General features: G+C 32.1%; 3 protein-coding genes and 1 long non-coding RNA gene across 6 annotated transcripts; 3 read left to right on the plus strand and 1 right to left on the minus strand.

Annotated features, from left to right (window-relative positions):
- Positions 1 to 15: 15 nt before the first annotated feature.
- Positions 16 to 5,570, plus strand: LOC143343317 (protein O-mannosyl-transferase Tmtc3). The gene is made up of 13 exons (XM_076768103.1): positions 16 to 730; positions 1,349 to 1,485; positions 1,706 to 1,787; positions 2,011 to 2,110; positions 2,213 to 2,328; positions 2,421 to 2,593; positions 2,689 to 2,944; positions 3,029 to 3,177; positions 3,266 to 3,578; positions 3,665 to 3,955; positions 4,023 to 4,205; positions 4,281 to 4,565; positions 4,649 to 5,570. The coding sequence occupies exons 1-13, from the start codon at positions 539 to 541 to the stop codon at positions 5,396 to 5,398; spliced, it is 3,027 nt and encodes a 1,008-aa protein (XP_076624218.1). The 5' UTR covers positions 16 to 538; the 3' UTR covers positions 5,399 to 5,570.
- LOC143343320 (uncharacterized) lies at positions 1,480 to 3,188 on the minus strand. The gene is made up of 4 exons (XR_013079948.1): positions 3,060 to 3,188; positions 2,747 to 2,912; positions 2,401 to 2,597; positions 1,480 to 1,964 (listed from the first exon to the last, which is right to left on the minus strand). It is a non-coding gene; the product is annotated as an uncharacterized LOC143343320 (long non-coding RNA).
- Positions 5,571 to 6,641: 1,071 nt separating the features above from the next.
- Ilp-2 (insulin-like peptide 2) lies at positions 6,642 to 9,469 on the plus strand. 2 transcript variants are annotated; one of them, XM_076768107.1, is made up of 4 exons: positions 6,642 to 7,035; positions 7,468 to 7,697; positions 8,860 to 9,076; positions 9,282 to 9,469. In XM_076768107.1, the coding sequence occupies exons 3-4, from the start codon at positions 8,860 to 8,862 to the stop codon at positions 9,446 to 9,448; spliced, it is 384 nt and encodes a 127-aa protein (XP_076624222.1). In that variant the 5' UTR covers positions 6,642 to 7,035; positions 7,468 to 7,697; the 3' UTR covers positions 9,449 to 9,469. The 2 variants fall into 2 exon arrangements, with proteins under 2 accessions (XP_076624222.1, XP_076624223.1); XM_076768108.1 differs by lacking the exon at positions 7,468 to 7,697.
- Positions 9,470 to 9,784: 315 nt separating this feature from the next.
- Positions 9,785 to 13,700, plus strand: LOC143343318 (uncharacterized). 2 transcript variants are annotated; one of them, XM_076768104.1, is made up of 4 exons: positions 9,785 to 9,896; positions 10,093 to 10,476; positions 11,124 to 12,045; positions 12,117 to 13,700. In XM_076768104.1, the coding sequence occupies exons 2-4, from the start codon at positions 10,357 to 10,359 to the stop codon at positions 13,160 to 13,162; spliced, it is 2,088 nt and encodes a 695-aa protein (XP_076624219.1). In that variant the 5' UTR covers positions 9,785 to 9,896; positions 10,093 to 10,356; the 3' UTR covers positions 13,163 to 13,700. The 2 variants fall into 2 exon arrangements, with proteins under 2 accessions (XP_076624219.1, XP_076624221.1); XM_076768106.1 differs by having other exon boundaries at positions 9,787 to 10,476; positions 12,117 to 13,168; positions 13,384 to 13,698.
- Positions 13,701 to 14,157: the final 457 nt, after the last annotated feature.

Below are 14,157 nucleotides of genomic sequence, written 5' to 3' on the forward strand. Positions count from 1 at the left end.
GATTCGGCCTAAAGTGAATCCGCGTCGTCGCCGTCGTAGTGTCATATTTGCGTTGTGCCTCGAATCACGATACGTAGCGTGTACTGCTGTTAGATTTTATATACACATCCATCGTTTGAGTTTGATCCTACGGACGCAATAAGGTGATCGCTTAATTTGTTTGCCGGGCGTCTGCTCGGAGTGAAAAGGTTTTTCGAAAACAAAACCTTGCCCTCCGTTAATATGTATTTAATCGAATTCCGGGGATCGGTCTGTGGAAATGCGCGCTTGTATCTGGAAGCGTTGGGCACGTAGGTGCCACAATGTGCTTCGATAATAACGAATTCGCGTCTACGTGCTTAGAGATTCTGGACATCGCGGGGTTAAACTCGACTCAACGGACGAATAGTTAAACAGATACGGTAGATAAGTAGGTAGCGCAAAAAGAAAATCAAGAGGGCGAAAGAGACGGCGAGGAAGAAGATAAAAGAGAGCTTTCGACAGACTTTCTAAATCGAAAATCGCGAAAAAAAAACAGTCGATCGATGTCTTATTTGTGATGGGAGTGCCTGCGAGGGGAGCACTCGCGGCGATCGTCGCCATAAGCGCTTTCGCCGTCTATCTAAACAGCCTTAACTGTGGCTTCGTTTTCGATGATATTTCAGCGATTAAGGATAATCGGGATTTGAGGCCTCATACACCTCTGAAAAATGTCTTTTACAATGATTTTTGGGGTACTCCTATGCACAAGGTGGGTAATACGATAGAGGCGCTTTTGGTTTCCCCTTCCCTTTCACTCTTGTCTACCTTCTTGTGTATTGATCCGTTGAACTCTTCTCCTCCTTTCCCTCCCTTTCGATTTGGTTCGATCCAATTCAATCTTATCAAATTTAAGTTAATCTCATCCGAATTGTATTTATTTAATTTTATTTATGCGCCCATCAGTATTTCTTTAATTTCATTTTGCCGCTAATTGATTATATCTGCTGTACTTTATTGGTAAAGTGCATCAAGCGGTAGTAATTTCCTTGATTGATGACTTCTTTATTTTAAACCCGTTTTAATATTTCTTTTTGTTATATTGTAATGTAACTGTCCTTAAAAATTAATAAAAAGACTATTATATTAGATAATGATGCACATTAATGTTACTTGAATAAATAATTTTTTTCAGTTGTTACTTGTATCAGTTCAAACATTGAGTTTCCTACAATTTTCATTTAATAATTACATGCAGAATGAAAATTTTTTTAGACATCTTTGGTTGTTCTTTGCAAAGTTCTTGAGCAATCTGCAATTATATGTTATAGATAAATTGTAATATTTGTAATCATATTTGAAGCAATACAAATATCATACTCTTGTACAGGAGCAATCACACAAATCATATAGGCCATTGTGCGTTCTCACATTTCGATGGAATTATCTGATTCATCAATTGGATCCTATGGGATATCATCTGCTAAATGTTATTCTACATGTTGGAGTATGCTTATTATATTTCAGGTATGTCTCTTTATTTTTAATAGAGTGACTTTTTCCTCTTTTGTGGTATTAGTAATAAAATTCACATTTTGTTGTTTTCTATAAAAAATGAAAATTGGATTAGAAAAGTTAAGAATTGAGTTATTGGGAAGGTATACCATGTATTTTGTAAAATATTTCTTTCTATGTTCTATAAAATGACAATGTTTAAGTATGAAATATACTTTAATGTTTGTTGCAGGATTTGTTTAATGTTTCTATCTGATTCTGCAACTTTTATATCTTCTCTCCTGTTTGCAGTTCATCCTATACATACAGAAGCAGTAAGTTGTACAAATTGGTATTCTCATCGATCGAATCGATCGACGTTACCTTGAAATTGTACGAGAATACTATTTCGTAATTATTTCTAGTCATTGTTCTTCCCTTCGGCGACAATGTCTCAAAACTGTATCCAGGTTCAAAGGGTCGACGTCGAGCGATCGATCGCGTCGTAGTTCCTAGTTCGAGTTTAGATACATTATCAGTGGATAATCGTGTATTAAGGTTACAGGAGTGGTTGGAAGAGCAGAAACATTGTCTTCTTTATTTTACCTAGCAGCTTTAATCACGTATACTAAATGTTGCAGAAGTAGACGGTCAACAGGTAAGATACTTCTTGTATTATATCTAATGTACTTTCTACTTGATATAGCATTACTTTTACCTTCTATACAAACAGATATTAAGTCATTACAATTTTTTTCAGGATGGAGATCCTTGATATTATCTATGTTTTTTGTTTTTACTGCTATGTTGTGCAAAGAACAAGGAATAACGGCTACGGCAGTTTGCGTACTGTATGAAATTTTTGTCATACAAAAGGTAAATGAAGATGTAAAACTGTGCTTAAGTAACATATTAATTGTTTACTATTAAATATTTGTTTAAACTTACATGTTATATCACTTGGTTAGGTAAGAGCGATGGATATTTTCCTGACATTAAAGGCAGTTTTTGGTGGGAAGAAAATATCCCTTGCCTGGACCAGCGAAGGTACAAAACGATTGACTGCTCTTACACTTGTTACATTTAGTTTACTCATTCTTCGGTTACATGTAATGGGCTCAAAGTTACCTGTATTCACCAGGTACCTACGAAAGATTACATATATAACAATACTATACGCATACAATGTTTATAATCTTCAAGATAATAAATAATAATACTATAAATGCATTTCAGATTCGACAATCCCGCATCTGTGGCACCAACGCCTGTAAGGCAGCTTACATATAATTACCTCGCAGCAGTTAATTTAAGGCTACTATTTCTTCCAAGCGATTTATGTTGTGATTGGACTATGGGAACTATACCGTTGCTGGACAGTTTTACAGACCCCCGCAATCTCGTTACTGTGGCGACTCATATGACGGTATTAGGATTACTGGCAACAGCAATTTTAACACCTAATAGACAAACCTCCATCATTCTCATAATGGTTAGAATTAAACATGTATTAGTAACTTGTTTTTTTTTTGTACAGCATTGTATTTGAATATTTATATTCTGTAAAAATTTATAGAGTTTGGCTATGATGATACTCCCATTCTTACCTGCCTCGAACCTCTTCTTCCCGGTTGGATTCGTCATTGCCGAAAGAGTATTATATGCTCCGTCTATGGGATTTTGTATGCTTGTTGGTTATGGATGGAGCATTTTGTGTGACAAAAAGTAAATTTTCCATATACTTAAATTTCTGAAATCTTATCTAGATATATTTCAATAATTTTTATAATCATCGAAATATCTTAATTTATAGGTTCAAGAAACTTACACTATTTTTATTAGTAACACTTCTGGCTGCCCACACAACAAAGACTTTTATGAGGAACTATGATTGGTTGGATGAATATTCTATATTTATGTCAGGATTAAAAGTAAACAATCGCAATGCCAAATTGTTTAATAACGTAGGACATGCTTTGGAAAGTCAAGGTCGATTTAAGGAAGCATTGAATTTCTTTAATATGGCTGTACAAGTTCAAGGCGACGATATTGGGGCACACATCAACGTTGGCAGAACATACAATCATCTTAAAATGTTTAAGGAAGCCGAAGATGCATACCTAAAAGCAAGTACCATAATTAGAAATACGTATTTATCGAATTAGTAAATCATAAAATAATACTGACGTTAATAAGAATCCTTTTTATTTAGGCAAAATCTTTGCTGCCTAAAGCAAAACCCGGAGAATCTTACCAGGCGCGAATAGCACCGAATCACTTAAATGTTTTCGTAAATTTAGCAAATTTAATAGCAAAGAACGCAACTAGGTTAGAGGAAGCTGATTTGCTTTATAGACAAGCCATTAGTATGCGTGCTGATTACACGCAAGCATATATTAATCGGGGCGATGTCTTAGTTAAACTTAATCGTACTAAAGAAGCTCAGGAAGTTTATGAGCGAGCTCTTTTTTACGATAGCAACAATCCAGATATCTACTACAACGTGGGTATTAGAAATAGATTGCGCTAAAATTTTATTTGTTAATTTTATAATGATCTTATTTCTTAAGCTGGGAGTCGTATTTTTGGAACAAGGAAAAGCATCACAAGCTCTGGCATATTTGGATAAAGCATTAGAATTCGACCCAGAGCATGAGCAAGCATTATTAAATTCAGCCATGTTGCTTCAGGAATTGGGACGCGCAGAATTGCGGAAAGTAGCCAGAGAAAGGCTTCTAAAACTTTTGAGAAAAGTACATTTTTCCTGTACTTATCATTCGCAGTTAATCCAAAAATGGAATGACACCACGAAGTGATTTCATTTTCAGGATTCCAATAATGAACGAGTTCATTTTAATCTTGGAATGCTAGCAATGGATGACCACGATAGCGCAAGTGCGGAACGTTGGTTCCGTAACGCAGTCGCTTTAAAGGAAGATTTTCGATCTGCGCTATTCAATTTGGCTCTTTTATTGGCAGACGAACAACGTCCTCTCGAAGCAGCGCCTTTTTTAAATCAGTTAGTTAGATTTCACCCGGACCACGTTAAAGGTTTAATCCTTTTAGGCGATATCTATATTAACAATATAAAAGACTTGGATGCTGCTGAAAATGTAAGTAAAAATTAATTAACGAAATTGTTTCATATATTTGGTAGATGGTACAACTATTAATGAGAACTCGGAAATCTTTCTAGTGTTTCCGTAGAATATTGCAATTGGATCCAACAGATATTCAAGGTCTACATAATCTCTGTGTTGTAATGGTGGAACGTGGTAAGTTAGGTCTTGCTGCTCAATGTTTAGAACGTGTAGCGGCATTAGCGCCCCATCAAGATTACGTGCATAGGCATCTTGCCATTGTGAAGGCTCGTATCAATCGATTACCTCCGGAACAACGCGACACAGAAGTCTTCGATGATTCTTTCTGGCAAGCTAGCCCAAAGGAAAGAAATTTTAACATGGAAGACATTTCCGGTAGTAACGGTGCTGGCAGCACTGCTGCCACAGGTGGTCCTGGAAACATGGTTAATAGTGGTAACCAGTATTTAGGACAAACGGACTCTGTTTTTTCTAATCACCACAATCACATAGGAAATAAGAAAAGCAATACGGACTCATTGAATAATAATGTAATACATTTGAAGAGTCCGTCAAAGCCTGGAAGAATACCACTAAATGAAGTAAGCGCGGAAGTGAAGGAAGTGTTCGATGATAACGAAAGGTATTTGAGCCCGAGTTCAAATTCGAAAGACATGCAAGAATTTTCCTCTGGAAGAGATTTTAACAAGGACATAAACACGGACGCGACGGAATTGACAATCGATCCGGAACGTGCAACCAAAACAATTAATTCCGAGAAATTTGATCAAGTCGCGCCAATTATTTCAACTGGCGGAAATCATGCTGGCACCACACGTCAAAGAAAAGACACTGCTCTCTCTTAATGATGACGTTAAAATCCGCCGAATATTGTATAAAGTTATATTCTACGTATAACGAAAGAGAATGGTGGTACAGCCGTATAGAGCTAATATGTGAATATAAAATAAATACAGAGTATTGTTTTATATGCTGTACGAATAGAACGTTTTGTAAAATATATTTAAAAAATGTGTATCTCCCTCCTTCTTGTTCTTTAAGGTTTCCCTATGTGAAATAATCATCCATCCCTATTTATAAATAATGATTTAATGGAGATCCATATTTTAAATTTAATTGTTTTGTATGTTATACGAAAGGCGTAGAATATGCTAGTTAACAAAAATGATATATCACAAAATAGTCTTTAATGTTATTATAGTCTTTTTAAGAAATAATTTATCATTTCAAATATTTTATTCTTTTTATTTTTCCTAATCATATTCCTTGGAGGATTAAATTTTGTATTGTTCTCTATTAAATTAATAAACGTAAAAAAAAAATTTAAGATGAATTAATTATTAAGTAATAAAAACACAAAAAGTAAATTACAAAATACAAAAATGTAGTCGATACGATTCATCGTTTAGTGTTAAGATTAACTTACGTTTTTATAACTAAAAGTGGAATCCTTGCTAATAGCATGTATACCGATAATAGTAAGAAGCAGTAATATTAGATATTAAAGTAGTGCGATAATGTCAGAAATACGACTGTAGCTCAGTAAGAGAGGAAAAGAAAAATGAGTAAAGCTGATGTGCGCGAACTGTTCGTGCGTTTACTTTCTGCGACTGATTCGTGTTAAGTAGGGATTGAGCAAACGGGTATTATGCGAGTTAACGATTTTAAACAGAACAGAATAACTTTAGTTGTCAAAGAATTAAGTGTCGAACGCATGTTCTGTCTTTTATTTTCCTTCCTATATTTTGCCATTTCATTTTCTCCGTGCCTCTTATACATCGTTCTCTCTATCTTTCTACCGCGAAAAATTAACCAAGTATAATCGAAACGAGTGTTACAAGTGCTTATACGGTGAATGAAAAATGCTCCCATAAATTATATTCAGGATATTTAATTACAATAACGGAACGTAATACGTGATATGTTTTATATATTTAAATTATAACGATACGATAACGTTTTTTTACTGTGTTTTACCTTCTCGCGATTTACGAATCATGACTGTACGAACGTTTCCAATCGAGTCGGTAGAGCGAATGAAATGAAGACGAATAAAAGGAAAAAAGAACGATTAATTGTTGCAAACACTTTTTCGTTTCTTACATAAATGTTTTTGCACGAAAACAGAAAACAGAACTCGTCCGAGGAACGTCCACAATTTGAAGATAATTACCGATACAGGAAGATCTTTTTATGCCTGATGTTAACGAGGAATAACTTGTTACTGTGGATCATATATCGAATAACTGAATGGAAGGTGTTATTAATCGATTGTCGTTCTCGAATCAAAGGAATCGATAAGCAATGTGGACGATTATAGATACGAACGGTTAATTCTTCATGCTGTGAAACGTTGCAATTTGTAAGAAAACATTCAAGGATAAAGGAAAAAACTACGAAGAAAATACTGATGTACTCGAGAGAATGCAAATGTCAGAATATACCGAGGAGTTTTTCAATCATCGTTAACATTAATTGAGGGGTAACTTTCCAAAACTAGGCAAATTATTTTTCTTTTCTTTACAGATATTATAGTCCGTAAAAGAAACTTTACCAACGATTTATTCAATAAACAGTTCGATATATCGAGACTTGAACGTTAAATTGTTTGGTTTTGTAAATTCGCGTAAAGTAGAAACGGATTTTTAACTGTTAAGTATGCTTTTTCTGCCGTTTACAATATTAACTTCATTTTATCAGTGTTTTTACAGCTTTCTTATCATTCTTATTGCATTTGTTTTCAGTGTTGAAATATAATTTAAAAATTTATCAAAATAGAAAAAACAACAAAATTAATATTTGTAATAACGTGCTCTTTTACATACTGTACTTATCAAACAGATTCTCGTTCGTTTTATATAACTCTTCGAAATATACTACACACATTGAAAATATATATTTCCATTTGTTTAAGTATTATCGTTCTTTTCTTTACCGGATATGTCAAAGTCAACAACGAAAATTAGATTGGTTGGAAGTTATTCTTCGGTTAATGTAAAGATCAATACATAAAACAAGAAAGGAAAGTACCAAACTGTGATAGTCAGCATAATACACACATACACACACGCGCGACACACAAAATATATGCATATGTATATGAATATATAGTTTGCTGATCTCTGTTTTATCGATGTATAATAAGTAAGTGATTTTTTTACATATATTTTTTATTACAATAGTTATTTTATTATTTATCTATTTTGTATTATATTATAAGCACTTTATGCAAATTGACCTTAAAAATTATGTGATTAATTGAGACATAATTCGACTAACCGATGTTTTGGGAAGAGTGAAACAACAGCTTATCCTCGGAAAATGCTGGTTAAACAATATCCGTATTGGCAAAGGAAATTTATATCGAGGCAATTCGTTATCAATCGCTATGAATCACTCAACGGAATGATAATTCTGTTAACATTATAAAAGCAGAACGTATCATTCATATCACGTATGAGTTTTTCCACCTAGATCTCTATTTATAAACTCGTACTAAAAGTACTGACAACTAACGCCCCTTATCTTTCAAACGGGGTAAACTAAAATGTTTTCTTCTTTGTCGATGCTTATCAATGTACGGTAGATAAAATTCTGTGATGAATAAAATAAAAGTCAATTTAATTAAAGAAAAAAAAAAGAAGAAAGAAAAAAAGATAACGATTTACGGTATTAATACATCTTATTAAATAATTTTCTCTGAAAATCTTTTCGAATTTACCACTACTAACAAGAATAGAAATCGCATGAAATTCGTAAAATATTTGTAAATCGTTTGCACCGAGGGAAGATTTACAGCTCGAGATTTATATTTGCATGAACGATATCTAAAAATAGGTTGTCTGGTATACGACAGCAACAGCATGGGGCATCATTATTGATAAGTCTGATAAAGTTTAACGAAATTAATTTAAATAGACACACTCGAGGATCAGACAAGGCATTTCAGATATTATCGGTGAAAAAATGTGCATCGAAAATACATGTATCGAGGATTCCACACTACACATTGGCACTAAATTTTATTTGACTGTATGTTTTTTAGTAAAAGGATTCTCTACAGGCTATATACACTCATTTTTATTATCAAACGTTCCGTTTTATTTATCCAGAGTAAAATCATTTCAATCCTACGAGCATTATTAAGTGTTTTCCTCTTTTTAGGTATAATTCAATAAATAATTACCTTTTTAATGATTTTCGTTGAATTTTTTTAGGTTCAGGTCCTGTTTCGTTTTATCGATAAATGTATTGCAAGTTTCATTTAACAACAATTGACATTTTAAAAGTATTGTTTTGTTTCTAGATGTTCGCGTACCAATTACACGTGATCGTGAGTTTGATACTCGTAATAGCGATTCTAATGCCAGAAACAGAACACGCGCAATCGGTTGTATTTCAGTATAGACTAAAGCGACAGGCTGAAAACGAAGGGCGCAAATATTGCGGCAGTAATCTTGCAAGCACTCTGCGAATGATCTGTGGTAGTGTTTACAATTCCCGGTTCAAAAAAAATATTCCAGGTAAATTGACATTCGTCGCGGGCATTTTAATCCAGCGTATATTATAAGTAGCTAATAACAATGTTACGGAAAGTGACACACATTATCATTTGAATGGCCACTACATTTCGTTTAATGGTGTAAACACAATAACTCTTTTCTCAAATTTTGTATGATTCTGGTACACTTTATCCAGCACTGTATATGTAAGAGATATTTTTTTCAGAAATGGAAATGGATTATGGATTTAATAAAGATATGCATCCTTATAAATCCATCGAGAGCGCTAAAAAAATGTTAAGATTTCGGAGAAATTCATTGGGTATCTACCAAGAGTGCTGCCTAAAAACGTGTTCGACACAAGAGCTGCGCTCCTACTGCGGTAGTCGTTGACGAATTATTTTGTTAACCTTTTAAACATGAAAAAAAAAAAGAATTAGCTTATTGTTTAAGAAAACCTTCTAAATACATACTTGTCGTGATAGTTCACGATATGGAATATTGTTATTCCATACAATTTGGAATTTGTTTAAAATTGTTACTTTGATTGATAATGTAATATATTTCACTCGATTTCATGTGATAAAATCGAATCTCGTTTTTCTAAAATTTTATTAAACAAAGATTTTATTTTGTGAACAGAATTAACTGTAATAGTGATCGATTTTAGTCTATTATATGTACTAAAGTTCTCTATAAAATTTGATCTCATTTGTACTTAACCGATGTATATTGCATAAGAACAGATTCTATGTTGTCAATTATACATGTATTGCCTTAGCGTTGTTACTTTTTCGATGAGCATGAAAACAGTCAAGAAGTGTGTAGTTGAAGTTTATAGGTTAGGTTTCTTAAAATTTCATTTCGTATACGATAGAAGCAAATAAATTATTTTCAGTGCTCATATGTGAAAATATAGTCTGTTTTAATAAGATATTACCTGTAAATTTTAAATATATTTTCATAAAATAAGTTTTCGTTATCATTTTTGTTATAAGATTACGTATACATTGTTTTATATAGATTGTTGTTACCAGGTGAATTACACATATTTAAGTATGTACATAAGTTATAAAAATATCAAGAATAACAAGAGGACAACATTTATAAAGCTTTTATATAATCTGATAAGTTTTATAAACTTACATTTAAATACAAGTAAAGCAAGAATATATAAAGGTTTATACAATCAAAGATATTGTTCAGCAGAATTCTGGTTTAAAAATATAAAGCTTTTATAGTTGAATGCTAGAAAAATATTGTGAATAATTATACTGTATTACACAAATATTTCATGAATAATGGAAACAGAAGAAATTTATAGTTTCACAATTACTCCACCCATTGTATCAAGATTTGCAGTTCAATGGTCTCAAGACAATCATATATCAATCATTAGTGAGAAGGGAATTCATATATTTGTAAGTTTAATGTAAATTATGTTTTATTTATTCTACGTATATACAATATGAGTACAAAATATACAAGATGTTCAGCCACCCCTGGGAAAAATTTTAATGAGAGATTTTAGAGGCCAAAATAAGACGAAAATCAAGAATATCAATTTGTTGATTGAGGCTTCGTTAAAAAGTTATTAAAAAATTAAATTTAAAAATTTCAAATTATTCACGAAAAAATTATTTTCGGTTGCGGGGGTCAATTACAATAATTTTTGGTCAATAAACATACCCCCAAATTTCTACGCACTTTCGAGAAAAAAATTCAGGAAGGTAGACAAATTTTTCGACAAAATTAAAAAATTTCAAATCGTTCTGGAAAAATTATTTTCGGTTGCGGGAGTCAATTACAATCATTTTTGGTCATTACACATACCCCCAAAATCTTACGTACTTTCGAGAAAAAAATTCTTTATCGAAAATATACCGTGTAGCTCGAAATGTTTCTATAACTTTTTAACGAAGCCTCAATCAACAAATTAGTATCCTTAATTTTTCCTAGGGGAGGTAGAACATCCTGTATAATATACCAGATTATTTTTAAATCTTAATTATAAATGTTATTAGTAATAAGACTACCAATAATAATTATAATATTATTTTTTATATAGGAATTAATACCTACTCCAATATCTCCTCACTCAACTATAAAATTTTCTCGATCTTTTATTTACGTGCCGTCGAGTTTTCCAACAGAGATTGTAATGAATAAAATAGAATCTAGAATGTACAACATGCACCATGAAGCAGTTTATTCACTTTTAATGGAAGAAAGTCTGACTCCGAAAATATCTAATGTTAGGGAGATGATTCCAAAAATATCTGATTTAGAGTGGTCACCACAAAATCTAATACATCCAAGCAAATGCTTTCTTGCAATTTTAACAACAACAGGTGCTATTACAATTGTCCACAAAATTTCTACAGATTGGTACCCTGCATATGACTTGTGCTCTATACGCTATAGCGCTATAAAGGACGAAGTTAATACAAAGTTAGAAGATATTAGGAGCAACAATATTTCATTTCTAATGTTAAAAAATTGCATTAAAGCACTACAAGCTTCTTGTATGACTTGGAGCACACTTCTTGTAGATTATGCATATCTTGCTGTTGCTTATTACAATGGAGACATAGTTATTTATAAATTTCCAAAGATGTCAGATTATGATCAAATATCTGATCTTAAGATTGCAGGTACAATACGATTAAATGAAAATGTTAAAATAAATGTTCTACATTGGATTACAATTGATATGAAAGAACATATAATTATGGTTGGATATTTTGACGGACGTATTTACGGTCTTAAAATTAAAGATCATGACCAGGCAATTGAACTTGAATCTCTTATTAAATATTATGATTATACAGATCGTATTCCTATTAGTGCTATAAGAATGTTTCCACAAGTTGATTCGATTACAAAAGTTCTTGTTTCAAAAGGAACTTTTCTTTTTTTATTGACTTTTACAATAAAAGGAATACTAAAGAGTATACAACACTTACAATTAGAAGGATTCATGGTTTCAGGTAAATGAAATACAATTCTTTTATACACAATAAAGACATGTTACAAATATAAGTACATTGATAACTTTTAGGAGTAATTTGTGTCAGTGCAGATTATGCACTAGTTACAACAGAGAATAGTTCTATGTTTGCAATTGATACACGAGAGAATCATTTCTTAAAAATTGAAGTAAAGAATGGATTGCAACAAGCTCATGTACGATATCTGGGTCTTGCTCATTCTTCAAGTTATGTGATATTTGTAAATATAACTTCTCCAAATACTCTATATGATCATTTAGTAATAAAAGAACCAAGCAAAATACATATGTTTTGCTTGAAAAGCGAAGATTGGGATCCATTGTTTGTATTGCATAAAAATAAAAAAGTAAGATTTGAACAGCTATGGGACTGTTTAGAAATAATTAGGATGAAAGCGACTAAAGCAGCGGAACCCGCATCTGTATTGCCAAAAGTATCATCCAACTTGGAATATTTGTCTTTACATGAATTACGAATAGCAATGTGGATATCAGTGATAATGGAAATTTGTGAGAAAAAAAAAATAATTCAAGGGATAGGAAGTATAGCTGGAGAGATATCGGAAGTGCAGCCTTTAATTTTCGTTCATTCTGCTTGTAATTATCTCGAGCACCTTGAAAATAAAGTTCCTTTGCTTGAAGAACACAAGCTCTCTATAAACTTATTACGAATGTATTTGGAAGTATATCTTGCAGGAGAAGAAAATGAAGAAGTAACTCCGCTTTCCAAACGCGTTAAAGATATTTTACAGAAAATATTAAAATTCAGTTCAAATATTGTTGAGTCTTGCAATTTGTGTGGAGAAATGATACATGATCTTTCTTGGAAAGTGACTAAATGTACACAGGGTCATATACTGCCTAGATGCGCTATTACTCTTTTACAAATAACTACTGTGCACTACAGGATGTGCCAAATATGTGGTTTAATTTTTCATCCATGTTTGGATCATGTGTTTCAAGAAACAAGGTGTCTTTTTTGTGATGTACCTGCGATCCAGGAAAATAGAGTATTAAACTCAAAATCTTACATCTCTATAGAGAAAAGTTTATCTAGACAACAAAATTATACTTCAGAACCAGTAGAAGATCAATAAGTAAAGGTAATAACCAGTGAATCTTGAAATACATGTACTTGAAGTACAATTTAAGATATGAATTCAAACATTTGAAACTGATATTTTTTAAGATAGAATACACTTAGTATTAACTAGTCCTAGATTAAGAAGATCCTATATTTTCATTACTTTCATTTTACTTGCTGAATATACAAAAGTTTGATAAAATAATCCATTTTACAATGATATTTTCTTGGCAGGTAAATTTTTTGATGTACAATTTAATGTAATTTTAAACCAATAGAAAATTGTACAAGCTAATAATTATCCCATACATACTTGGCCATAATATGTAATTTAAATCATGTAAATATAAAAAGATACTGATTTACAGTTCGCGCCTTTCATATTTTATAAAAAAATTTTACTGTTCTACAAACTATGTTCGAAATATGTACCGTATATAATATACGTCAAATTACCATAAATGTTTCCGATGTATCAAACCGTATACGGTTACGAAGTCTTAGTAAACGATAAGTCTGTTCTGTATTTATTTATATGTTGAATTTTGTATTTTGTTGAATTAAAAAATTTCAAATCATTCTAAAAAAATTATTTTCGGTTACGGAGTTCAATTGCAATCATTTTTGGTGAATACATATACCCCCGAAATCCTACGCACTTTCGAGAAAAAAATTCTTTACGAAATCGGTAGGTGGACAAATTTTTAAATTATAAAATAAAAAGAATTTTAATCTTAAAATTCGTGATAATGTTTATGTCTAATCGATTTAGAATTAAAAGTCGGCGGATGCGAAAATCCCATCTTTGGGAACAACACCTAAGCTGAGCAATTAAACTGAACAACTCAGAGACTGAACATCTCTGTTACGGAATAACTCTGGAATAAAACTGAACATCCTATATTTGCAATCCTATATAAAAATATAATTGACACAAATTTAATTAAATATTATGGACTTGTTTATATGTATGTACGTATAGTTCGAAACGTAAAAATGCCTGGCAGT

The sequence above is a fragment of the Colletes latitarsis genome, chromosome 7 (assembly GCF_051014445.1).
Source record: "Colletes latitarsis isolate SP2378_abdomen chromosome 7, iyColLati1, whole genome shotgun sequence".
Taxonomy (NCBI): domain Eukaryota; kingdom Metazoa; phylum Arthropoda; class Insecta; order Hymenoptera; family Colletidae; genus Colletes; species Colletes latitarsis.